General features: G+C 41.2%; 1 protein-coding gene and 1 pseudogene across 1 annotated transcript in view; one reads left to right on the top strand and one right to left on the bottom strand.

Annotated features, from left to right (window-relative positions):
• Window positions 1-401: 401 nt before the first annotated feature.
• The window catches only part of EIF3A (eukaryotic translation initiation factor 3 subunit A), a 42025-nt gene continuing 16602 nt past the window's right edge, over window positions 402-25824 (bottom strand). Inside the window, exons 13-22 of the mRNA XM_070752610.1 lie at window positions 25242-25346; window positions 25011-25124; window positions 23549-23671; window positions 22303-22456; window positions 21319-21503; window positions 18948-19033; window positions 14311-15257; window positions 11630-11804; window positions 9165-9349; window positions 402-1580 (exon numbers count right to left, since the gene is read on the bottom strand). Of these exons, the coding sequence (XP_070608711.1) occupies window positions 1354-1580; window positions 9165-9349; window positions 11630-11804; window positions 14311-15257; window positions 18948-19033; window positions 21319-21503; window positions 22303-22456; window positions 23549-23671; window positions 25011-25124; window positions 25242-25346 (2301 nt within the window). The 3' untranslated portion in view covers window positions 402-1353. The remainder of the gene's footprint in view (window positions 1581-9164; window positions 9350-11629; window positions 11805-14310; window positions 15258-18947; window positions 19034-21318; window positions 21504-22302; window positions 22457-23548; window positions 23672-25010; window positions 25125-25241; window positions 25347-25824) is intronic.
• LOC139168316 (ribosome biogenesis regulatory protein homolog) lies at window positions 9828-10841 on the top strand (annotated as a pseudogene).

Raw genomic sequence — 25824 nt, 5'->3', positions numbered from 1 at the left:
TTTACAAATGCAGGAGAAACACTGGAAATAGAAAAAAACCCGTTGATGCCTAAACTTATATTTAACAATGCAAAGTGGCATTCCTGTCTCAAACAATACCTTGATATATAAACTAAGAGGACAACTAAGAAGTCCACATTTATTTTAATTAAAATGAAATTGAGAATATGAAAAATATATTTCCATTCATTTTTACTTATTATTTTATTTGTATTTTAATTTGTTAGTCCTTTCTTTTTAGCAGACAGCTATTTAAAAAGATAATTTATTCACTGGGTAAAAAGACTGCTGGGAAAAAATTAGATATATTAAGTTCCATCAGGCTATCTTCTCAAATATGTTAGAAGAAAGAGGGATTTATGAAAATCTGAAACATCAATTAAAAAGTCACAACAAAATACTAGGTTAGATTTTTAAGTTTATTTATCATTGAAGTTAACACATAGCAGCAAGTTCTGTGTTGGCTTCAATTAAAAACAATCACTAACATTGCTATTTCAGCCCCCAAGTTGAAGTCAACCCACTCTTACTACAAAGCACTTGGTTTAAAGGTAAAGCACTTACCCTGAAGACAAGAAATTCAGAAGAAAAGGAGGAGTGAGTGATTCCTCCACAGATTATGTATATGAAATGACACTATATAAATGTTTCAAAAGGCAGATTACCAATACCAGAAAGAGCAATGTCTATACACAGCAAGGAACAAAAATGCTCAGCAAAAGGATTACCCAAATACTTTCAATTTTAAAAGCCTGTTGTTTCAATACTACTGTGGCACTCATTGTGAAAGTAGATTGCAAATGGCTTGATAAGACTGCATTCAAGTAGAATCTACTGAAAATAAACAAAAGAAAAATTCCCAGCATAGCTAAAAGACCCATGACATTTATTCTATATAAATCAAAACATACTGAATTCAATAATACTACCAGCAATAGCCTCTGCCATCAAATACCAACTTTAGACTGTACAGCCTTACAAAGTCATTGCTTTAAACATATACTTTGCAGGCTATATCCATTTTAAGGTATAAGGTTAGTTAACATTAAAATCAGTTTTGTTTTTGACTGAGATGTACATGCCACTTAAAGATACCTATAGAATTTATTTTTTATTCTTACCACCAAGTGATCTGTGATGTACAATTAAAATTTTAGATAACCAGTATTTAATTTCCAACTATTAGTTGTAAGTTCTGTGCATGATCAGTTTGCATACAAGTAAGAGTTTCATGCTTTCGTTTCTAGAAAACTTTGTTAAAGAATTCAAATTCAGACTGTTAAAGCACCAATATTATAATCTGTTATCAAATCAATGCAAAATACCAATTAAAGCCATGTTTAGATTTTGAACTTAGCGCCGTACAGTGGTCCAACCCTCTTCATCGGTTTCATTTTTGCGACGAAGGGCTTCTCGCTCTTTATCTATTCTACAAGCTTTTTCTTTCTCACTCTCTTTTTCTCGTTCTTTGGAAGCAGAAGGACCAGAAGTAGGAGCAGCAGCAGGAGGTGGTGGTTTTCGAATTGATTCACGTTCTTCATGTTCTTCCTTTCTCTCATCACCACGCCTCCATGAGCTCACTGAAAAATAAGACAATATTTCAATTTTACTTCATTTACTGAGCTAAGTAATGAATCAAAATCCAGAAGAAATAATTTGATATGATTAGAATTTTAAAAACATCTTTACAATGTAATGCTTTTATTACAGGAAGAAAAAGTAATGAACATAACCACAAAACAAAATTAAAGAATAAGTAATCATATTGAATTAATACATTCTACAATTTAAGAGCCAGACCTTGAGCCAGACATCCTAGAATGTGAAGTCAAATGGACCTCAGGAAATCTGAGCAACAACAAAACTAGTGGAGGTTACAGTATCCCAGCTAAGCTACTCAAAATCTTAAAAGACAATGCAATGAAAGTGCTACACTCAATTTGCCAAAAAATTTGGAAAACTCAACAGTGACCACAGGGTTGGAAAATGTCAGTTTACATTCCAATTCCAAAGAAAGGCAATGCCAAAGAATGTTCAAACTATCACACCATTGCACTCATTTCACATCACTCAAGTTATGCTTAAAATCCTACAAGCTAGGTCCAGAAATATATGGATCAAGAATACCAGAAGTACAGGCAGGTTTTTGAAGAGGTGGAGGAACTGGAGATCAAATTGCCAATATATGCTGGATCATGGAGAAAGCTAGGGAGTATAGAAAAACATCTACTTTTACTTTTCATTGACTATGCTAAATCCTTTGATTGTATGGATCACAACAAATTGTGGTAAGTCTTAAAGAGATAGTAGTACCAGACCATCACATTTGTCTCTTCAAGAAACAACAGTGAGAACGGGGGCACAGAACCATTGATTAGTTCAAAATTAGGAATAGGGATGAATCAAAAGTTGGAATTAATATAGCCATCAACCTTATACGGATGATACCTCTCCAATGGTAGAAAGTGAACAGAAACTAAAGAGCCTCTTGATGCAGGCGAAGAAGGAGAATGCAAAAGTTGGCTTGACACTCAACATTAAGAAAACTAAGATCATGAAATCCGGCCTTCCTAATTCCTGGCAAATAGATGGGGAAGAAATGGAGGTAGTGACAAATTTTATTTTCCTGGGTTCCAAGATCACCACAGATGGGGACAGCAGCCAAGAAATTAAAAGACATTTGCTCTTGCGGAGGAAAGCTGTGACAAATTTAGACAGCATATTAAAAAGAAGAGGCATCACCCTGCCAACAAAAGTGTGTATAGTCAAGGCTATGGTTTTCCCAGTTGCAATGTATGGCTGTGAAAGTTGGACCATAAGAAAGGCTGAGTGCCAAAGAATTGAGGCCTTTGAACTATGGTGCTGGAGAAGACTCCTGCGAGACCCTTGGACTACAAGATGATCAAAATAGTCAGTCCTAAGGAGATCAACCCTGGTTGCTCTTTAGAAGGCCAGAACCAGAACCTTAATGAGAAGGAAGTACTCACTGGAGAAGAGCCTAATACCTGGGAAAGACTGAAGGAAAAAGAAAAACAGGATGACAAAGAATGAGGTGGTTGGTTGGAGTCACTGAAACAGTAGGCATGAACTTAAATCAGTGCTTCTCAATTATTTTCTGTTACACTCCCCTCCCCCAAGGAAGAAGTAAACATTTCACGCAGACTCTCCCACCACCACCACCACCGTCCGCTGGGATAATTGCTTGCAATATTTGGCACATTTTCACTGAAAAAAACTCAAGCAGCTTATTAGCATGGTTGGGGTGTAATGTTTTTAAGTGATGCCTTAAATTTATTTCACTTCATGCTGTCCGCTGCCAACATTTTTAGACACAGTAAACATACCAATCTTTCATTTCTCACCAAAGTCACAGTGAAGCCAAGCACTACATACACTTTGTCATATTTCTTTCCCTTAGCTTTCAGGAGACTTACGTTTGTCTCATCTCTGTCTCTCTCCTTTCTTTTCATCCCTATTAAATATTTCTCCATGGTGTCCCTTAAGGGTTTGTTATCTGCACTTCATATCTCCTGCTATGTGCTGTGTGCTATTGTTCAGTGCAAAAAAAAAAACCTACTCCCTGCAGCAAAAAAAAAAAAAAAAAAAGCACGTTCCCCGGGGTCAAGTGTCCCTATGGCATTGCTCCACAACCCTCTAGCGGAGCCCGCCCCACTATTTGAGAAGCACTGGCTTAAATGGAGTCCAAATGATGGCAGAGAACAGGAAGGCCTTGAGGAATGTTGCCCATGGGGTTGCTATGGGTCAGACACAACTTCACAACAAACAATTTAAGACAATAGATACTGTACTACCAGCAAAGTTTCAGAATTCACTGCAAAATTCCAAATTAGGGTTACAGTGTTCCCTTGATTTTCACGGGTTCGAAATTTGCGAATAGCCTATACCCACGGTTTTTCAAAAAATATTAATTAAAAAATACTTCGCGGTTTCTTTCCTATACCACGGTTTTTCCCATCTGATGACGTCATACGTCATCAACAAACTAATAATTTTTGCAAATAAATAACAAAAAACCTCATTATTGTTAATAAATAATTATGTTTATAAATATCAGGATCACTAAGTGCCTTATTCAATGGTGAGTACCAGTAATAATGGTGAGTAAATGGTTAAGGGAATGGAAATGGTAATTTAGGGGGTTAAAGTGTTAAGGGATGGCTTGTGATACTGTCCATAGCCAAAAATGGTGTATTTACTTCTGCATGTCTACTTTGCGGTAATTCGACTTCTGCAGGGGGTCTTGGAACGCATCCACCGCAAAAATCGAGGGGGACACTGTATATGTATTTCAAAAGCTGGCATTATAAAAGTACAAATTTGAAGGGAAAAAATCATGCATTGTAAAGTAGGTAAGGACAATTGAGATCATATAATTCAATTCACCATAAAGACTGTGCATGAATTCACATTTAGGTATTTATATTTGACATTTCAGACTATTTCAGTAACCCATCAAGATCATTTTGAATTTTTTTGTTTTCTAACATTTTCATTATCCTGTCCCATTTTTGTGTCATATGAATAGTTGAGTTTTCTACAGTTTCCCATAATAAAGTAATATATACATTATAAGAAAGTTAGAAAGTAAAAAAAGGTAGTTCAGAGCATAATGTGACAGGGACAGATAACTTTTTTAACCTCAATATCTGGGCACCCAATCCCTCAGAATGCTTATTTATTACTTATTATTTATTACTTAGATTTGTATGCCGCCCCTCTCCGAAGACTCGGGGCGGCTCACAACATGTAAAAAACAAATCATAAGCAATCAGACAAATTTAAAATATTTAAATATTTTAAAAAACCCATATGCTAACAGTCACACACACAGACATACCATGCATAAATTAAACGTGCCCAGGGGGAGATGTTTCAGTTCCCCCATGCCTGATGGCAAAGGTGGGTTTTAAGGAGTTTACGGAAGGCAGGAAGAGTAGGGGCAGTTCTAATCTTCGGGGGGAGTTGGTTCCAGAGAGTCGGTGCCGCCACAGAGAAGGCTCTTCCCCTGGGGCCCGCCAACCGACATTGTTTAGTTGACGGGACCCGGAGAAGGCCCACTCTGTGGGACCTAATCGGTCGCTGGGATTCGTGCGGCAGGAGGCGGTCTCGGAGATATTCTGGTCCGATGCCATGAAGGGCTTTAAAGGTCATAACCAACACTTTGAATTGTGACCGGAAATTGATCGGCAACCAATGCAGACTGCGGAGTGATGGTGAAACATGGGCATACCTAGGTAGGCCCATGACTGCTCTCGCAGCTGCATTTTGCACGATCTGAAGTTTCCGAACACTTTTCAAAGGTAGCCCCATGTAGAGAGCATTACAGTAGTCGAACCTCGAGGTGATGAGGGCATGAGTGACTGTGAGCAATGAGTCCCGGTCCAGATAGGGCCGCAACTGGTGCACCAGGCGAACCTGGGCAAACGCCCCCCTCGCCACAGCTGAAAGATGTTGTTCTAATGTGAGCTGTGGATCGAGGAGGACGCCCAAGTTGCGGACCCTCTCTGAGGGGGTCAATAATTCCCCCCCCAGGGTGATGGACGGACAGATGGGATTGTCCTTGGGAGGCAGAACCCACAGCCACTCCGTCTTATCCGGGTTGAGCTTGAGTCTGTTGACACCCATCCAGGCCCCAACAGCCTCCAGGCACCGGCACATCACTTCCACCGCTTCGTTGACTGGGCATGGGGTGGAGATGTAAAGCTGGGTATCATCCGCATATTGATGATACCTCACCCCATGTCCTTGGATGATCTCGCCCAGCGGTTTCATGTAGATGTTGAATAGCAGGGGGGAGAGGACCGACCCCTGAGGCACCCCACAAGGGAGAAACCTAGGAGTCGACCTCTGGCCCCCCACTAACACCGACTGCGACCGGCCAGAGAGGTAGGAGGAGAACCACTGAAGGACAGTGCCTCCCACTCCCAACCCCTCCAGCCGGTGCAGAAGGATACCATGGTCGATGGTATCGAAAGCCGCTGAGAGGTCAAGGAGCACCAGGACAGAGGATAAACCCCTGTCCCGGGCCCGCCAGAGATCATCCATCAACGCGACCAAAGCGGTTTCCGTGCTGTAACCGGCCCTGAAACCCGACTGCTGGGGACCTAGATAATCGGCTTCTTCCAAGGACCGCTGGAGCTGGAGTGCCACCACCTTCTCGACAACCTTCCCCATAAAGGGAAGGTTGGAGACTGGACGATAGTTGTTAAGTACGGCTGGGTCCAGGGAGGGCTTCTTGAGGAGGGGGCGCACAAGCGCTTCTTTATAGAGTGATGGAAAAACTCCCCTCCCCAAGGAAGCGTTGGTAATCTCCTGGGCCCAGCTCCGTGTCACCTCCCTGCTGGCCGAAACCAACCAGGAGGGACACGGATCCAGTAAACAGGTGGCGGAACTCACAGCTCCGATGGCCTTGTCCACTTCATCAGGTTTCACCAGATCAAACTCTTCCCAGACAGGTGGACAAGTACGTGCCCCAGTCACCTCGACTGACTCATTGTCAGTCGACTCTGTTATACAATTGGAGTCGAGATCGGCCCGGATCCGAGCGACTTTATCAGCGAAAAACGTGTTAAAATCCTCGGCACTACTCTGTAAGGGCTCCCCAACTCCCCCCTGGTTGAGAAGGGAGCGGGTCACCCTAAACAGAGCGGCCGGGCGGGATTCCGCTGATGCAATCAAGGCGGCATGGTACGCGCATCTTGCCGCCTTGAGCGCCACTTTGTAAGTCTTAATAAAAGCTCTTACAAGTGTTCGATCGGATTCAGACCTACTCTTCCTCCATCGCTTCTCTAGACGTCTCTTTTGGCGTTTCAACTCCCGGAGCTCCTCGTTGAACCATGGGGCTCTACGGGGTCTAACGCCTCGGAGAGGTCGCAAAGGCGCAATCCGGTCAAGAGCCCCCGCTGCAGCCGTGTTCCAGGCCTCCGCGAGAGACTCCGCCGAACTGTGGACGAGTGCCTCTGGAATAACCCCAAGCGCCGTCTGAAAGCCCTCTGGGTCCATCAGGCGCCTGGGGCGGAACATCTTCATTGGTTCCGCCTCCCTGCGGGGGAGGATTGGAGCCAGGAAGTCAAGCCGTAGTAGAAAATGGTCTGACCATGACAAAGGCAACACTTCTAATCCCCTTAGTCTCAGACCATTACTCAATTGCTCGGAAAGGAATACCATGTCAGGTGCGTGCCCTCCCTCGTGAGTCGGACCCTGAACTACTTGAGTCAGGTCCACGGCTGTCATGGTGGCCATGAACTCCTGTGCCAACCCAGAGGTTTCGCCGAGTGACGGCAGATTGAAGTCCCCCAAGACAATAAGTCTGGGGAACTCTACCGCCAACCCGGCTACCTCCTCGAGTAGCACAGGCAGGGCTTTTGACACGCAGCTGGGAGGCAGGTACGTGAGAAATAAGCCCACCTGAACTCCTAAGTCCAACTTCATCAAGAGAGACTCGCAACCCGCTATTTCCGGAGCAATGAGTCTACACAGGCAAAGGCTCTCCCTGGCTACAATAGCCACTCCTCCCCCCCTCCCCTGGGGTCGCGGTTGATGCCATATCTGAAACCCGGCTGGGCAAATTTCAGAGAGAGGAACACCTCCCTCCGGGCCCAGCCAGGTTTCAGTAATACATGCCAGGTCGGCCTCCTCATCCAGGATCAGATCCCGGATGAGGAGAGCTTTATTAACCACCGACCTGGCATTCAACAGCAGCAACCTGAGCCCAGGGCCAGAGTTACACTCATCACCAGTACCCAAGATTGGGCTCACAGAGCCAGAACAGGGGACCGTTATTAAGCAACGGTCCCTCGTTCCCCTGGAACGGCTAACTCTGTGGCCCCCGCCATATCTGCCTCTCCCCAGCAACACAGGGATATTGTGCTTCTCTGGTGTCTCCCCTTTTTACATATCTCCTTCTGTTGAACTATACTGGCAAAACTCCTGTTTTATTTTCCTGGCCATTCATACAACATGGAATATTCAATTTTTGCAAAAGAGCAGTACTAGATTTTGTAATCCATAATAAAAGGGATAATAAAAGAGCCATGGTGGCACAGTGGTTAGAATGTAGTACTGCAGGCTAATTCTGCTGACTGCCAGGGTTTCGATTCTCACGGGTTCAAGGTGGACTCAGCCTTCCATTCTTCAGAGGACAGTAAAATGAGGACCCAGATTGTTGGGGGTGTGCTGACTCTGCAAACTACCCAAAGAGCGCTGTAAAGCACTGTGAAGCGGTATGTAAATATAAAAACTGCTATTGCTGATAAAGTGATTTCTTAGTATTTCTGCTTTACTTTTAAAAAGCATTAATGTTGTTTTTAAGTGTCAATAGTTACAATAATTGTGTCTGACAGATAAAATGATTCAATTTCATGCTATATTGGAATCTGTTTATAGCAGGTTCTGTAAAGATGACTAGGACAAGATTTAATTATTTGGGAGTTTGATCCTGTTGGCTTACGAAAAATGCCACATCTGTGTTAGATTCATGCCCCTCCTTCTTGGTTAAGGCCTCCCCAGAAGTGACATGTGGTTGGCCTTGATAGTTGTTAATTTTTCTTTGAGAGGGGGTAATTCCACCCTCTCTTAATGGAGTAATGATTCACCCCCTTCTTGAGAATCACTATATCCAACAATTTTCATCCAGTTTCCAATCTTTCCTTTCTAGAGAAGGTTGTGAAGGTGGTTGTTGTGCAGCAGAAGTCTGAAAGAAGAGGATCATCTGAACTCTTCAGTCACAATTCCAGATATGGAACCAAGACAGTACTAATTGCACTTTATCTGGTGAGGACAGGATGAGGATCATGCATCAATCCTTGTTCTTCTTGACTTCTCAGAAGTTTTTGATATCACTGATCATATCATTCTTGAATGCCTTTGGGGGTTTAGAGCCCATTTCTTTGTCTTGGTAGTGTTAAACCAGCTGCTATGCTGTTTTATGTTATTTCTATTGTTTTTAAAATTATTTTTATTACATTTAATTGTTTTTAACCACTAACCTACTAGAGATAATTGCATATGAAAAATACGTATGAGATGATTGCCAATAAACATTTAATAAATATATAAAAATAAATATATACCACCTGCATTTTTTGTAATGGGAATCCATTCCCTGTTTCTCTGATAGATTTATATAACAATAAGTAGTCTACCTTCTTCCCGATCTGTTCTGGGTGGGGGTGCTCTCCTTTCTCTCTCTTCAACACGACCTCGAAGATCACGACCACCACGGTCATCTCTAGAGTCACGACCACCTCTGTCCCATTCGTCACGACGACTTGATTCTCTCCAGCTGGAGGTTTCCTCAGTTTGTCCTCTTCTCCAGCCAGCGTCATCCCTTTAATTATAAAAGTTGTATCATCTCAAAAGAAAGGATCTTCAACTACAGATTATCCATAAGAGAATGACTTATCACTATTTTCATATACATTGCTATTATCATTTGGGGAGGAAGGTTTTAAAAAACATAATGGACATTTAAAGTACCCTTGGAAAAAATCAAATACAGGTAATTCTTAATTAATGACTAGTGTTGGGCGAACCCAACGAAGTTCGGGTTCGGACGAACTTGGCGGCGGAGTTCGAGTAAGTTCCCCGAACCCAACACTTCTGGCCCCGCCCTCCTGTCTTCTGCTAAAGCACCCCGCGGCCGCCTGTCTCCTTTTATTTCTTATGGAAAAGGCTCAGATGCTGCAGCCGCACCTTTTCCGTAAAAAATAAAAAGAGACAGGCGGCCGCAGGCTGCCCTGGGCAATTGGCGCAACAGTGGGGGAGAGCCGCGCTGCCTCTGAGGCCAAAATTTCCCCGCCTCAGGAATGGCACTGCAAGCAAAAGGAGGCGGTGAATCCCATTTGATTGCCGCCCACGAGGGCATTCCTTGGGCGGGGCTTTGATGTCATGGAGACTCCTTCCTGGCCGGGGCCGAAACAGGGGAGTTGAGGAAATAAAGCCACAGGCCAGGAAGGAATCTCCCTGACGTCAAAGCCCCGGGGCACGAAGATCTGCTGCGAGCCTTGGCCCAGGACAACACGCAGCTGCTGGTTGGCCAGCTGTGGGTGCTGCTGTCAGAGCAGCTGGAAGCCGGCACGGGGCCCGTGGTGGCCCGCCTGCCTGAGTCTTCGACGTGCCTGCCCAAGGAGAAGCCGCTGCCCAAACCTCAGCCGCTGCCCAAGTGGGAGCAGTTTGCGTGCCTCTAGGGCATCCGGCCGACGCGCAAGAAGCGGGGGGCCCTGGTCTGGGACAAAGTGGAGGCGGCGCTGGGGTTACCGTTGAGCCGTTGCTGGGGTTGCCGTCGAGCCGGCGGCAACCCCTCCTACGACTGGTTCTTGGAAGTGCCCAACTCAGCCGACCCCATGGAGGACCATTCGCCAAGCAGCGCCACGAGAAGGGCGAGCAGGTGGCGCGCAACGAGCTCAACCGCCTGAGGAACTTGACGCGTGCCCAGCGGCCAACCTCTACCTAAAGGGCCACCAAGACCGGGCTGAGATGAGCCGCGGGTCTCCACTGCCTTCCGGGGCCGCTTCCAGCCTCGCCTGCCTAAGGAGCCCGCTGTCACCCAGACCAACACGGCCCGTGGTAAGAAACGGCGCTTTCAGTCACTGCTGGGGGACCTGGAAGGGGAGAATATGTGGCACCTGAAACTGGCCTGCAGCCTGAGTAGCAAGAAGCCCACCCTGGATCTCACCCACGCCGTCCCCCCCAGCGTTTCACCTTCCGCCGGGCAAGAGGGCTCGGGAGGCAGTTTCTGCCGGCCGGCTATTCAGGATCCCAGCTGGCAGCTTCAAGTGGGTGGTGGGCTGGAGGGAGAGGCAGGGAGGGCTCTGACTTAGATCGAGCTTTTGTCCAGAACAAGCTGGACAAAATTGTGTCTGAAATCTGCGGGGAGCTCCTGGATTTGGGATTAGCCCTCAAAGCCGCCCCAGATAACCTCAGCGGTGGTGGCTACGGTAAAAGAAGACAAAAGCGAACCGATCACGGGGAATGAATGGGGCACCTACAGCTCGATCCAACTCCAGAAGAAGGTGAAGATCGAGATGGGTGCGCCCCATTCACTCCCCCCAATGGATCCAAAGAGGCAGTACAGGATGTCACTTAGGATGTTGATGACTACTCCATTCAAAACCCATCTCCCTCTTGGTCAAACAATTCAAAGTGAAGGATTTCATGCTCCCCAGTTAAACACACATATGAAATGTACACAAATAGGAAAAAAGGAAAGCAGAAATACACGTAGTAATAAACATTCAATGGCAACACATACAAATCACCATGATTAGATTATCACAGAGACTATACACACACACACACACTAATTAGCAATTGGAGAGTAAGTACACACATGTGCACATACACACCAAACCTACATAATATTCTGTTATGTAGACTATACATATACTATAAACTTAAGCCATAATAAAATACATTTTTAAAAGCTGACATATCTTTATGGTTGATCAACAAGTGCATATGGCTCACATATTTTAATAACATATATTCTCTACATGCAAGTATTTCTTGTCATAGATGCTAGACATTCCACTTGTCTATCAAAACTATCTTCTGATTCAGAAAGAAAGAAAGAAATCATCACATGCTATTAATATGTAATAAATCTAACCTAGGACGCCTAAAACGATCCTCCTGATCTAAGTCACGGTCTTTGTCAAATTCTCGTTCCTTTTCATTTTCATCACGGTCTTTATCTCTGTCCCATTCACGATCTTCTGAAGGTCTGGAATCCCGTGGAGGTCCCCAGCTGTCTTCTCGAGCCTTTTCACGTTCTCTCCATCCACCTAGCCAGCAGTAAAACATCAACTTTTAAAGGCTAATATCAATGGCATGTGGAACATCTGTTCCTGCACTTTTTAGCTGAATTCTCTATTTTCCCATTATTCCTGCAATGTCTTTTGCCATATCCCACAATTATGCAGAACCTGATTGGTAGGACTGATGTTTGGGAACTGACAGGTCTGACATATGGAAAAACTGGAAAACTGTCATTCCAGGAGTGTCTTCTATGTTGGTTTTTTTAATCCATGGTAAAGCAATTAATATATGAAAGCAATGGAGAAGAAAGCTAAATTTATTGTCTTTCAGGTTTAACAAGTAAGAAACATTTCAAAAAAATTTAAAAAAATGTTTTGCAGTTTCATTTAAATGTCCATAATGAATACAGTATTTTTCTCTCCAAAAAACACCACTTTTTTCCTTCCAAAAGAGGGTGGAAATGTCTGTGTATCTTAGGGAGAGAATATGAGTGACAGGCAGCAGTGACTAGCGGCCCCTCCGCTACCTGGAACAGCGGTATTCTGGGAGGCTAATTAGCTGTTTGGAGGCAAAGGCTACAGACACCGAGGAGGCAGGCAGTTTGCTGCAAGGACACTAGCGAGATGAATACTGGATGGACGCTAGGAGGCAGAGGCAGATTTCCCCCCCTCCCCTCTTCTAAACCTAGTGCATCTTATGGTCAGGAGCGTCTCAATGGAGCAAAAATTACCAGACACTATCACCTGGTCTAAATCATAACTATTTAAGAAAATCTAATTCACAAATTGCCCAAAGCATTGTGATAGATGCAGATTTGATTTATTCGATTTATAAGCCACCATCTCCTGATGGACTCAAGGTGGTGTACAATAATAAAACAGCACACAACAATAAACAACAGTCTTCGGAGAGGGGCGGCATACAAATCTAAATAATAAATAATATAAATAAATAAATAAATAAAAACCTGAATATTAGAAAACATTCATCCATCTATCATTCATCACTTCTGGCTGGAGCAGAGTGCTGTTGCTCAATGGTTCCAGGCCTGCTGGCAAAGCCATGTTTTTAAGGCCTTTTGGAAGGCCAGGAGAGTGGGGGCAGTGCGAATATCTGGGGAGGGGGGGGAGTTGGTTCCAGAGAGCCGGAGCCGCCACAGAGAAGGCCCTCCCCGGTGGTCCCGCCAGCCGGCATTGCTTGACTGATGGGACCCAGAGGAGTCCAACTCTGCGGGCTCTAATCGGTTGCTGCAAAGATAAGATCTTTTCATAAAAATCAGAAAGTGTGTAAAGCAAAATCAGTTTTAAAAATTTAAATACTTAAATGACTAGATGTGTCCTATTCAAATCTCATGAAATCCAGGATGAGGTCGCTAAAGTTTTTTGTTATTTTAGATACCTATAATAGAGACTTCTAAGTCAAACTCAAATCCTGCTAATTAAACTGGAAAGTAAATACAGAAGAGATTTGACAGTGGGATTCTGTCAATTTTTAGTGTAGCATACAGATCTTAAGTTTCTTACTGCTTTTTTTTTTGTCCTCTTATCAATCTGGTCCAATCCTACTAAGCTTTTTAAAAAGTCAGCCAAGATAAACAAGGTGCTGCCATCTAATGGGGCAGATGTTTAACAAGATTTTTTAAAATCAGCGCTGATTAATTACTCATATTTGTGCTCAATAATCAAATTAATTTAGAACTTAGAATGTCTCCATTTAATCATACATTCATTTAACCATTCATGCTCACTAATTAAAAAATAAAATGGCACTACGGTAGGAACTTTTCCCCATCTTATCTTGCATTATACCTAAGCTATTGTGAGAGAAATACCACCAGCTGAAAAGTAGTGTATTATGGCATACCTTCCTACTGATTAAAAAATGAAACAAATTATAGATAGGTGCCAAAATGCGAATCTTTTTTTAAAAAATGGACACACTTTATATTTACGTACTTCACTTTTCAATGTTTAGTATCTGTATCTTTCAGTTTTATATTCCTAATACATTTCTTGAACTAAGCCATCACAGTGCATTAATCCATATCAGACAGAAAACATTTAGAACAAAATGATTATATTCTTCAGGCCTCTGTACACTACTAACCATTAACTTGGCAAAATAGTACATCATAGGGCAACAATTTCTGAATCAAGATATTTCAAATGGGCCAACTTATAGAATGCATCCAAAATCCAGGATTCATGATTTGGGTAGGATTGAAATTTCGTAAATATGTTTTGAGGTTGTTGTGCCATTGGCCAGAGGTTCACTAGACTAGTCTTGCCTTAGTCCTCCAGAGGCTGAGTAGACTTGTCCCCCCTTTGGCTGCTGGAGATGGGTAGACCAGCCCTGCCTTAACCTCCAATTAGCAGAAAATCAGAAGTTGCTCCCATTCCCAAAGCCTTTTTTTGCCCTTGGTCATTCTGTTTCTCTCTTTTGGTAAGAAAATATCTCTAAAGCAAAGACCCAACTAGTCATGGGTTTGTCTATTTTACACTAAAAAGTTACAATTTGCATGAATTTGTTTACCTGGTTTACCAAATGGTCTCCAAGGTCCAGGCCTGGAATCATCTCCACGTCTGGGACCTCTGTCATCATCCAGTCGTCTGGGTCCTCGATCATCATCTGTGTTACGCCAAGGTCGTCTATCGTCATCACTCCTTGAAATTCTATCATCCTCCAGCCCCCGCCTAGGTCCTCGGTCATCATCCAGCCCTCGCCTGGGCCCTCGGTCTTCATCCAATCCTCGTCTGGGCCCTCGGTCTTCATCTGTGTTGCGCCAACTAGGTCGGTCATCATCCAGCCCTCGCCTTGGCCCTCGGTCATCATCCAGCCCTCGCCTTGGCCCTCGATCTTCATCAAACCCACGCCTGGGTCCTCGATCATCATCATGGCCACGCCTGGGCCCTCGATCATCATCTAGCCCACGCCTGGGCCCTCGGTCCTCATCCATGTTACGCCAACTTGGTCTGTCATCTTCCAAGCCACGCCTGGGTCCTCGGTCATCTTCCAAGCCACGCCTGGGTCCTCGGTCATCATCCAAGCCACGCCTGGGACCCCTATCATCATCCAAGCCACGCCTGGGACCCCTATCATCATCCAAGCCACGCCTGGGACCTCGATCATCGTCCAAGCCACGCCTGGGACCCCTGTCATCGTCTAAGCCACGCCTGGGACCCCTGTCATCGTCCAAGCCACGCCTGGGACCCCTGTCATCATCCAAGCCACGCCTGGGACCCCTGTCATCATCCATGCCACGCTTGGGACCCTTGTCATCGCCAATTGAACGCCAACTTGTTTGGTCATCATCCAGGACTTTATTAAGATCTTTATCTTCTTCTTTATCCTGTTTCAGTATTTTATCTTCTGATGCATCCTCGTTAGCTTCTTTTTCTTCTTTTGGAATAGTAGACTTAGTCACATTGTCTTTTTGTAAAGGTTTTTCATCATCACGTGCTTCCCCACGTCGCCACTCTCTAATAAAACAAAGCCAGAATTTTATTTTCAGATGTCCAAAACTCAATAATTCGGTTACTCTTGCAAATTACAACTACATAATTATAAATTACACGTATTTCTCATCTCAAAAACTTTCTAAGCAACTCTATATTAATACATGCATTCATACATTAGGAAGTCACAATTTTCCACGAGTGAGTATAAATAGCAAATCTTAAATGAGATAATACACCCAAATCAAAATGGTTTTCTTTCAATAGACAAACCAGAGACAATACAAGAATATTATGAAGTGCATCCAAAGAAACAAGTTGCACTTGTTTTTCTGGATGCACAAAAAGCTTTTGACAATCAAAATTGGGAATATATGATTAGACAGATTAAAGAAATGAAATTTGGAAAGAAATATGAACAAATGATAGAAACTGTATACTCTATCCCAAAAGTGAATATAATAATAAACGGAAACATCACAAGACCATTTGAAATAACAAAAGGTGTCCATCAGGGATGCCCTTTGTCATATTTCATATTTTTAAAAAACATTGGAGTTCTTATTAATGAAGAGTAGAGCAAATAGAGATTAAAGAAACCAGGATTACAAAGGAAGAACAAAATTCAACCTAGTGTTTTTTATTGAAGAGCCAGAAGAGACAGAATAAATTGTGTTGCAACCATTAAGAGGAATGTGTTGCTGAAGTTGCCCTATTTTTTAAAACTATACCCATAAAGTTAGATTTTTTTAAAAAATACAGAATTGAACAAAATTACAACAAAATTTATTTTGGCAGATAAAAAGGCAAGAATAAAATTAATAGAACTTCAGGATGAGAGAAGCAGAGGGAGAAACTGGAAACTGTATTATAAAGCAGCAACTTTGGTATGGGTCAAAGAGTGGTTTAACCTAAGCAATAAAAGATTACTAATGTTAGAGGGTGGCATTATTAAAAGGGTGGCATGCCTTCCAATGGGACAAAGGAAACAAGGCGCATACATATTTTAGGAGACATAAGAGAAGACTTGATGCAAGACTTGATCCTCAATGGAAGCGTTAATTCACCCAGTCTAGATGTAAATAAGATGGTTAACTATCAACCACTTTTAGATAGGCAAGGAAATTTAAAAATTAGACAACAATTGGAAGACTGGGGCATAAGGACAGATTGGTTGCCATATATGCAAATAAAATCACGATATAAAAAAGATAAGAGTATAGATTTGAGACAATTCCATATCAACTAGATAAAATATTGATGGGCCCGGATGAAAAATTATTAACAAAAATCTATAATTGCCTATTAGAATTTGACAGAGCAGAAGATATAGTGAAAGGAGTTATGATAGCCTGCTAACAAATATTGGACATAGCAAAGAACTAGAAGACTGAGGGGAAATCTGAAAAAGAAACTATAAAATAACGAAACAGGCAAATACAAAGAGAACCAGTATAAAATGTTCTACTGATAGTATAAGACACCAGCCAGACTGGCAAAGATCTATCCAAACTTGAAACCAAGTTGTTGGAAATGTGGTCAAAAGCAATGCACTTTTTACCATACATAGTTATGTACAGAAACAAAGAAATATTGGGTAAAATTTCATAGATGGGTTCAGGCAATAACAGATCTTCACATAGAATATACACCAGAATTTTGTTGGGAATTACCAAGGGGAACTATAATAAATCAACCACATACATTATACAGTATTACATTTATAACAGCAGCAAAAATAGCATTTGTGCAATGTTGGAGACAAAAAAAAAACCTCTGAAAGCTTAGTAATAAAAAAAAGTATGATTTTACTGAAATGGGCAAATAACAATTGAACTGAAAGAACAAATGAATTGTATTATGCAATATGGAAGAAATAGTATGATTGGGTTGAATATAGAAATTGAAAATAGAGGTAAAATAAAAGCAGAAGTAAAATATATATTTGAAATATTTGAATATATTTGGATTTGAATGAAAATATGTGTAATATGTATGGAATATACATGGATCTGAATGTAATGATATGTAAATAATAAATAAGTAAATAATAGGTAAATCAGCCGAGATATGCATAAATCATGAAAATTTGTTAAATGAGAAAAATACAATATTTTTTTTAAAAGGGCAGACAGAAACTATGGAAGACAGGATGCCAATACAGCCATACATTTTGCAAAATGATACCAACCTAGAAGGATAGACAAACCTTTGTCAGATATGCCAATTTGCTTGAAATAGTTATTGAACTCAGTTGATTATTGAATATATTAATAGTTACAGGGTCTTATTAACTGTATAGAAAGAGAATCTTCACTAAGATTATTAAGGTTTGCAAGAATGTTCTGGAATACCTAATGAATCCTGGTAACATGGTATTAATGGCCATGAAAATTATTCCATATCCAGTCAATGTTCTTTGGATGACATTATACATTCTTGCACAGGTTTATTTATTTATTTATTTATTTATTTATTTATTTTGTCCAATACACAATGAAGGTTATAGAGGATATACTCGTAATAAAATATATCAGAGAAAGAATAGAAGAGAAGATATAGGAATAAAATACAGTGATACCTTGTCTTACAAACTTAATTGGTTCCGGGACAAGGTTCTTAAGATGAAAAGTTTGTAAGATAAAACAATGTCTCCCATAGGAATCAATGGAAAAGCGATTAATGCGTGCAAGCCCAAAATTCACCCCTTTTGCCAGCCAAAGCGCCCGTTTTTGTACTGCTGGGATTTCTCTGAGGTTCCCCTCCATAGGAAACCCCACCTCCGGACTTCTGTGTTTTTGTGATGCTGCAGGGGAATCCCAGCATCGCAAAAACAAGCGCTTCACTGGCAACGGAAGTCTGGAGGTAGGGTTTTCCAGTGAAGGGAGCATCAGTGAAATCTCAGCATCGCAAAAACACCAAAGTCTTCGAAACCCCACCTCCAGACCTCTGTGTTTTTGCGATGCTGCGATTTCACTGAGGTTCCCCTTGCTGGGAATCCCCACGTCCGGACTTCCGTTGCCAGCGAAGCACCCATTTTTGCCCTGCTGGGATTCCCCTGCTGGGATTCCCCTGCAAAATCATAAAACCATGGAAGTCCAGAGGCGGGGTTTCCCATGGAGGGGAGCCTCAGTGGAATCCCAGCAGCGCAAAAACAGGTGCTTCGCTGGCAACGGAAGTCCGGAGGCAGGGCATCCCAATGGCGGCGGTGGTTTTGTAAGGTGAAAATAGTTTGTAAGAAGAGGCAAAAAAATCTTAAACCCCGGGTTTGTATCTCGAAGTTTGTAAGACGAGGTGTTTGTAAGACGGAGTATCACTGTATATCAATGAAAGAATAGAGAAAGGATTTAGGAATAGAAGAAAAGATATAGGAGATATAGGAGATAAAATAGAACAGGGGACAGAAGGCACACTAGTGCACTTATGCACACCCCTTACTGACCTCTTAGGAATCTGGAGAGGTCAACCGTGGATAGTCTAAGGGTAAAATGTTGGGGGTTAGGGGATGACACTACGGAGTCCGGTAATAAGTTGCACGCTTTGACAACTCGATTACTAAAGTTGTATTTTTTACAGTCAGGTTTGGAGCGGTTAATATTATGTTTGAATCTGCTGTGTGCTCTTATGTTGTTGTGGTTGAAGCTGAAGGTTATCAGAATAAGAAAAGAAACGTTAACCTATTATAGTTTGCTTAACTATTATTCTATATGTTACCTTTCTGGGGGACGTCTCCATTCCGATTCCTGTTCAGTAGTTCTTCTCCAAGTACTCTCACCTTCTCTATCACCCCAGCGTGATTCCTACATTTAAAACACAATAAAAAGCAACCTTAGGATAGTAGCAACATGATGAGGAATCCTTCATATTTTAATTTCAATTATCACATTTTTTAAAAAAAATCACAGAACCTATCAATGGTTTCAGAAACACAATCTGCTTCTAATGGGTTTGATATAGCCGGACAATCAATTTTCTATCAAGGACTTCATCACTGAAGTATGAAGCCCACCTAAGGAAGCAAAGAGTGGTTGTGTTTCAAGATAATAGTAGAGGGAGGCATTCTCTATCATCCCCTTTCTAGAAATATTTTTTTAAATCTTTCTTAAGCAGAAGACTCCAAAAAGTAACTCATTCCACAGAGCTGAACTGGTTATTCAGTTCTACATTGTTCCAGTTTTCTTGAAAAACCACTGGATAAACATACATGTTCAACAGGGATAATGATAGTTCACTTAATGTGGGATCACAATTATTACTACTTAACAAAAGAGAAATGGAAAGGGGCAACAGAGAATAGTAGTTCCCCATGGCATACTTATCTCTCAGTAATATGAATGACATTTGAAATTCATTTCTGAAATGGTACAAAATGTAAATAAGAGAAATCATCATTTCTATAAGGCATTTCAAATGAAACAAAGATTCAGATTAGAAAATGAAGAATAAGAACTGATGTATTATAAAAATGATTTTTTTGGTGAAAAAAATAGTTTGGTTTCAGCAGGAGAAGCTACTTTCTGAATGGGCTCCATGTGATGCCATTGAAAACATTTTCTTAAAAATCCAAATCAGCCAATTTACTCTGAACTTGCTTTTTTAAAATGGAAGTATCTTTTCCAACTTTTCAATACAATCTTTTATTTTTTAACATTTAAAATGTTCTTTTCTTCTTTTTTTAGTAAGTTGTAGAGTGTTATAAAATGCAAAAGTAAATATAAAGACAGTGAGGGGGAAGGAGAAAGGAGGAAGTGAAGTGAGGAAAAATGGCGTGGGGGGAGGGAAACATTGACTTCCGACTTTGTTACAGTAAAATAAATAATGTTTAAAATATTATAAATCTACCAATTCTTTCATCTGGAATATTTTATTGACTTGCCAATATTTTATTAGAGTTATCTAATTACATTGCCAACACCACACTGAAAAAAATTAACATAACTGATCCTAATAAAAATCACAGTGCCTTTGTGATTGTTAATCACAACTCTGATGCTTGGCTACCATCACACATTTATGACAGTCACAGCATCTCACAGTCAAGGTTGCCATTTGCAAACTTCCCAATTTCTGATAAGCAAAGTGTCACAGACGAACTAAACCTGGAAGAAGTCATTTTCCTGGTTCATCGTTGCCACACCCTACAGAAGGGAGGTTGGGATGCCTTGCTAGACACGATCTAGTGATGGCGAACCTTTTTTTGGTGTGTGTGCCAAAGGGGGGGCACAGGGGGCATACACATGTGACTCCCCACTTCCATTCACGGCATGCTATGACACGCCCATTTTTCTCTCTCCCCAAGCTTCAAAGCCTTTCTAGGAGCCTAAGGAGGGCAAAAACAACCTCCCCCCTCCAGAGGCCTCGGGATGCCAGAAATGGCCCATTTCGGGTTGGGAAAGGCTTTGGAACTTGGGGAGAGTTAAAAAACAGGCCTTCCCCACCTCCTTTGGACACTTGAAACAGCCCGTTTCTGGACTCGCAGTGGGCCCAGAAGGCCTGAAAATCAGCTGGCAGGCATGCTGAACCTGAGCTTGCATGCCCATCAATATGGCTCCACACACCACTAGTGGCATGTGTGCCACAGGTTCACCATCACAGACATAGGTCTTTCTCGTGAGAACCAAGATAATCTCCTAGGTGATGGGAGGAGATGAGTGCCTGAGGAGCCTGTCAATTAACCTAATTGGCCAAAATGACCAGTGACACAAGGGGAATGGGTTAGTGCTGGTTTAATTATGCTAAAACCACAGGAAAGTTTCAGAGTTGGTTTTCCACCAAGCGTGCCAATAAAGAAGTTCTTTGAGGAAACAAGTGTCTTCGGAGTTCTGATTTGCTTGGGATGTCAATTGGAACCTTGACACAAAGTCAAAGTATCAATGTACTGAATGTTTAAAATCAACAACAGAACAATATCTGATATTATTTTGAATAATCCTTGCATAAATTTATATTGTATCAATACATTTGTAAAGTAAATGGTATAGCAGCCATATCTTAAAATGATTTCTAATGAGAATATTTGAACTGGAAATATATTGTATATAAATATATGCTTTCCAGAAAAATCCAGTTCATTAGAATTATTTACCTTCCGTGAAAGTGGATCATCAAGATTACGCCTGTCCTCTTCACGACGACGTTCCCGTTCTTCAATTTCTAATTCCCTTTGACGTTTCTTTCTTTCTACCTCTTCTAGTTTTTTAACACGTTCCTGATATTCACGCATTTCTTGTTCACGTTTTTCACGTTCAACACGTTCTTTCTCTTCTTGTTCTGTCCACACAATCATAAAAAATAATAAAGCAACTTCCCATCACGCTTACACAGCTTGGAAGTTAGCTTTAATAAATTCAATTTTGTAAATAATAGTTAAGAATGTGTTGCTCAATCTAAATATAATCCGTTAATTCATTTTTTGTTCTGTAGCTTCAAAAAAAGAAAACATGCAAGAAAATATTTGCTATCTACAAATTACCCTAATAAATGTTTTAATGGAACCTTTCCTACTATAGCAATTTTAGATACATATTTCCCCGATATAAGCAATTCAGTAAGAACATTTGAGTAAATAGACAGTGCCCAGGTAAAGGAAAAGTTCCATTTGTAGCTGTCTTTAATTCAAATTTGAATGTAAGTCAAAACTCACACTTACAAATGGGCTAACTATGATTAGAAATGGCAGGCACTGAGTTAAGCATATCTGACTTACAGATGAAGTTTACATGATAACAGACAGGGTGACCATTGTAAACATGCAATGGTCGGCAAGAATCCATATAACAATTATGTGGCTGCGGGAACTCTACAAGGATCATAAGTATGAGGACTGGTTGTAAGTCACTTTTTAAGCGCTATTATAACTTTGAACAGGCACTAAACAAATGGTAGTGAAGCAAAGACTACCTCTATTTTGATTTGTGAGATACCCTGAACAAATGTCAACTTCTAGTAGCGGCCATGACACACATCTATCAAAAAAATTAAGCAAATTTACTATTAAGAAATATAAGATCTGTATAAATAGAAAGATGAGGAAAGTGTATTATTTTAGGAAGAACCTTTCAGCATTTACCTTTAAGCATCTTCTCTTCTTCCAATCTTTGTTCTTCCTCCTCTTTGTCACGATAGTAAGTAATGCGTCTGTTTTCTTTGCGTTCTCTCTTACGTTCTTCTAAACGATTACATCTTTCCTCTGCTAACTTTTCTTCAAATTGTTTAAGTTTTTCCTGAAACAACAATATTTAATCTGGAACTACAGAAACAGTACAAGTAGCATACAGAAGGTCAAATATGGATATATGCCAAATTACTTTCTAGCTTTGCAGACGGTGATAAAAACACACTGGGATTCCATCCACTTGGAGAACTAATTATACAAAGCCATACAAGAAAACAAGTGCTGTTTACATTCTTGTAACAATATGAAGATGTGGAGTAACAGGCAACAAAATGTAGGTAAATATTTATTTTATTTTATTATTATTTTATTAACTGGATTTGTATGCCGCCCCTCTCCGAGGACTCTATGAACTGTCCATGCAAAGTAAAATCATGCCGATTTTATAAATAATATTCATATTTTTTGTTGCATGATAGTATATGAGATAGATTTCAAATGTAAGTGGTACGACTCAAGAACTCAACGTAGCTTTCCAAGCCATTGCCACATTCCCAAGGAGCAGTGTCACATTTGCAGGATGGGAAATTAAATTGAGGAACCATTCTGTTAACCTTTAAAGGTGAACAAGGTCAAAAGAAATTATACCGTTTTCCCCAAAAGACATCCCCTGATAATGAGCCCATTCAGGCTTTTGAGTGCATAGTAATAAGGCGAAGAGCTTATTTCAGACTTCAAAAAAATATAAGACAGGGTCTTATTTTGGGGAAAACACAGTACTACATAGAATGTAGTACTAATAAGAGAATTTTGAAAGTCTGTTCAAAACCCATTGTTTTAACTTATATTTAATCCAATCAAGGCAAAATTCTTCTCATGCCGAAATTCAGATTCATTCATTTGTGTATTATTTATTGCTCACCTATCTTACCTCAAGGTAACTGAGTGTTTTTTTCCCTAACATTTGTACATTTATCAGACATACAAATACTCAAATCAAAAAATACAAACAGGGAATGTTAGAGGCAACCCTAGATAATTTTTGCTGAGCTAATGCCCTAAATGTCAAACATTGTACTGATTTTTTAAGATACTGCCTGCCCATTCTAAAAGATCCCATATGTAGGATTACACTTATTTATTTATTCAATTATGTCGTCCTTCTCCTTAGACTCAAAACTTAGCAAAAAATTTAATGTACCTCATAAACTGATCTCCTTGCAGTCTTGAGCCTAGTTGTAAACAAATCACTATCTTCTATCATCCGTGACATCCTATTCTTATGCTCAAGAGCTTTTTCACGTTCCTGTTGCATGGTGGTGATCTGCAAAACATTCAAAGTCAAATGAAATCAATTCAATATACTGTTGTATATGATGTTCAGGTTCCAGTGTCTAAAATTTAGCAGACTTAAATTTCACATTGAAGAAAACTTTAAGGACCCTGTTATATGTAATCTTTGACTTATGACTATTTCTTTAACAATCATTCAAAGTTATGATGGCACTATAAAAATGATTTACAACTACTCCACTTTATGATCATTGCAGTCACTCCAGGATCACATGATCAAAATACAGGCCCTTAGCAACTAGCATGTATTTACAACAGTTGCAAAATCCTGGGTCCCGTGATTGCAATTTGCAAATTGTGACTTTCCCAGGGGGCTTCTAACAAGAAAAGTCAATGAGGGGATTTGCTTAATGAATGCAGTAAAAAAATGATAAAATCAGCAAATTTAACTACATTGCATAGCCATGTTCCCAATTATGTCCTAATTATGATCCTAAGTCAAGGACTATATGTATATGTACTCATCGTTTTGCATGAAGTACATAATTTTAGCCATTATACAATTGGAGAAACTTTACAGTAATTATGTAAATTTAACTTATAGCTTGCATAATTTATTCTGCAGGAAGACATGCATTCCCTGGTGACAAATTTCAAGACTGGAATTTTCCAATACAGTGATCCCTCGAGTTTCGCGATCTCGAGTTTCGCTAAACGCTATAACGCGAGTTTTCAACCCGGAAGTAAACAACACCTTCTGCGCATGCGTGCCTTTTTTTCTATGGCCACGCATGCATAGATGGTGGAGTTTCCCGCCGGGCAGATAAGCTGCTGGGCGGCTTCCCTGGGTCTTCCCCCTCTTGCCCCGGTAAGACCCCAGCGGCGTCGCGAGCAACGGCGTGGGCGGGCGGGCGGCACGCGCGGGGACACCCCAGCTCCGCTTCCCAGCTGGGAAGCGGCCCCAGCAACGGCGTGGGCGGGCGGGCGGTGCGCGCGCGCTTGGGGAAACCCCAGCTCCGCTTCCCAACTGGGAAGCGGCCCCAGCAACGGCGTGGGCGGGCGGGCGGCACGCGGGGAAACCCCAGGCGCGAGCAACGGGGTGGGCGGGCGAAGGGCGGGCGGCGGTGGAAGTAAAAACACCATCTGCGCATGCGCAGATGGTATTTTTACTTCCGCACCGCTACTTCGCGAAAAATCGATCATCGCAAGGGGTCCTGGAACGGAACCGTCGCGATGATCGAGGGACCACTGTACTTAAAACAGTGTTGCTAGTGGACAAGCAAATTAACCTGAATTGAAAGTTTACTAGAAAAATAATGTTGCTACCAAGAATTGCTTCTCATTAAGGAATAAATTCTACAAAATCTTACCCTTTCCTCTTCTTGCTGTTCCCAAAGATCCATATCTCTGATTCTTTGTTCTTCATAGGCAGTCTTAATCAGTGGGATTTCTTCTAAACGTTTTGCTCTTTCAAAATAGTCAATCTAGATTTTTAAAAAAAGTTAGTTTATTCTCTTAAAAGTCGAGAAAACAAAAACGTTTTCAGTTCATTTGTAAGTGCTGTTGTTTTCTGCCTACATCCACATTGGCTTTTCTTTTACCTTTTTCTCCTGATTCTTCAGACGCTCTTGTAATTCCTTCTTTTCTTTTTCAAGCTGTTCAACCTGTTTTGCCATAATGAAGTCCGGATCCAATTCTTCAAGATCCTACAGATAATAATTATTAAAACAAAATATTTCTACAGGTGATGAAAATATTTCTGCAGTTTAAATATGCTGTACTTCCTGTACATTTACTCTTTTTGTCCTTAAACCTTTAATACACATCGATTATTTTAATATCATAGAATGTAGTAATTTAAGTTAAATTGGGGAAAACAATTAAAATTAGGAAACCTAATCCAGACAAGATGGAAGACAAGCCAGTGAGTAGTTTAACTGGGAATGCACAGTTTAGGAAGAATCAGGAATAAATGCTGGAATAGCACAGATCTGAAATCCCAAACTCTGAAGTTGCTAGATCATCTTCATTTTAGCAGAGTGGGAATAGAAAATTTGCTTTGAGTTGCAATGCTTTTATTCCTGAGTGATTTCAGGCAGCATGGCATAGACCAGTGGTGGCGAACCTTTTTTGGTTCATGTGCCTAGGGCATAAATTAAAAATTAACTCATTACCACACAGAAA

The sequence above is a fragment of the Erythrolamprus reginae genome, chromosome 5 (assembly GCF_031021105.1).
Source record: "Erythrolamprus reginae isolate rEryReg1 chromosome 5, rEryReg1.hap1, whole genome shotgun sequence".
Taxonomy (NCBI): Eukaryota; Metazoa; Chordata; class Lepidosauria; order Squamata; family Dipsadidae; genus Erythrolamprus; species Erythrolamprus reginae.
The sequence above is the reverse complement of the archived record's forward strand: the minus strand, read 5'-3'. Positions and strand labels throughout refer to the sequence as shown.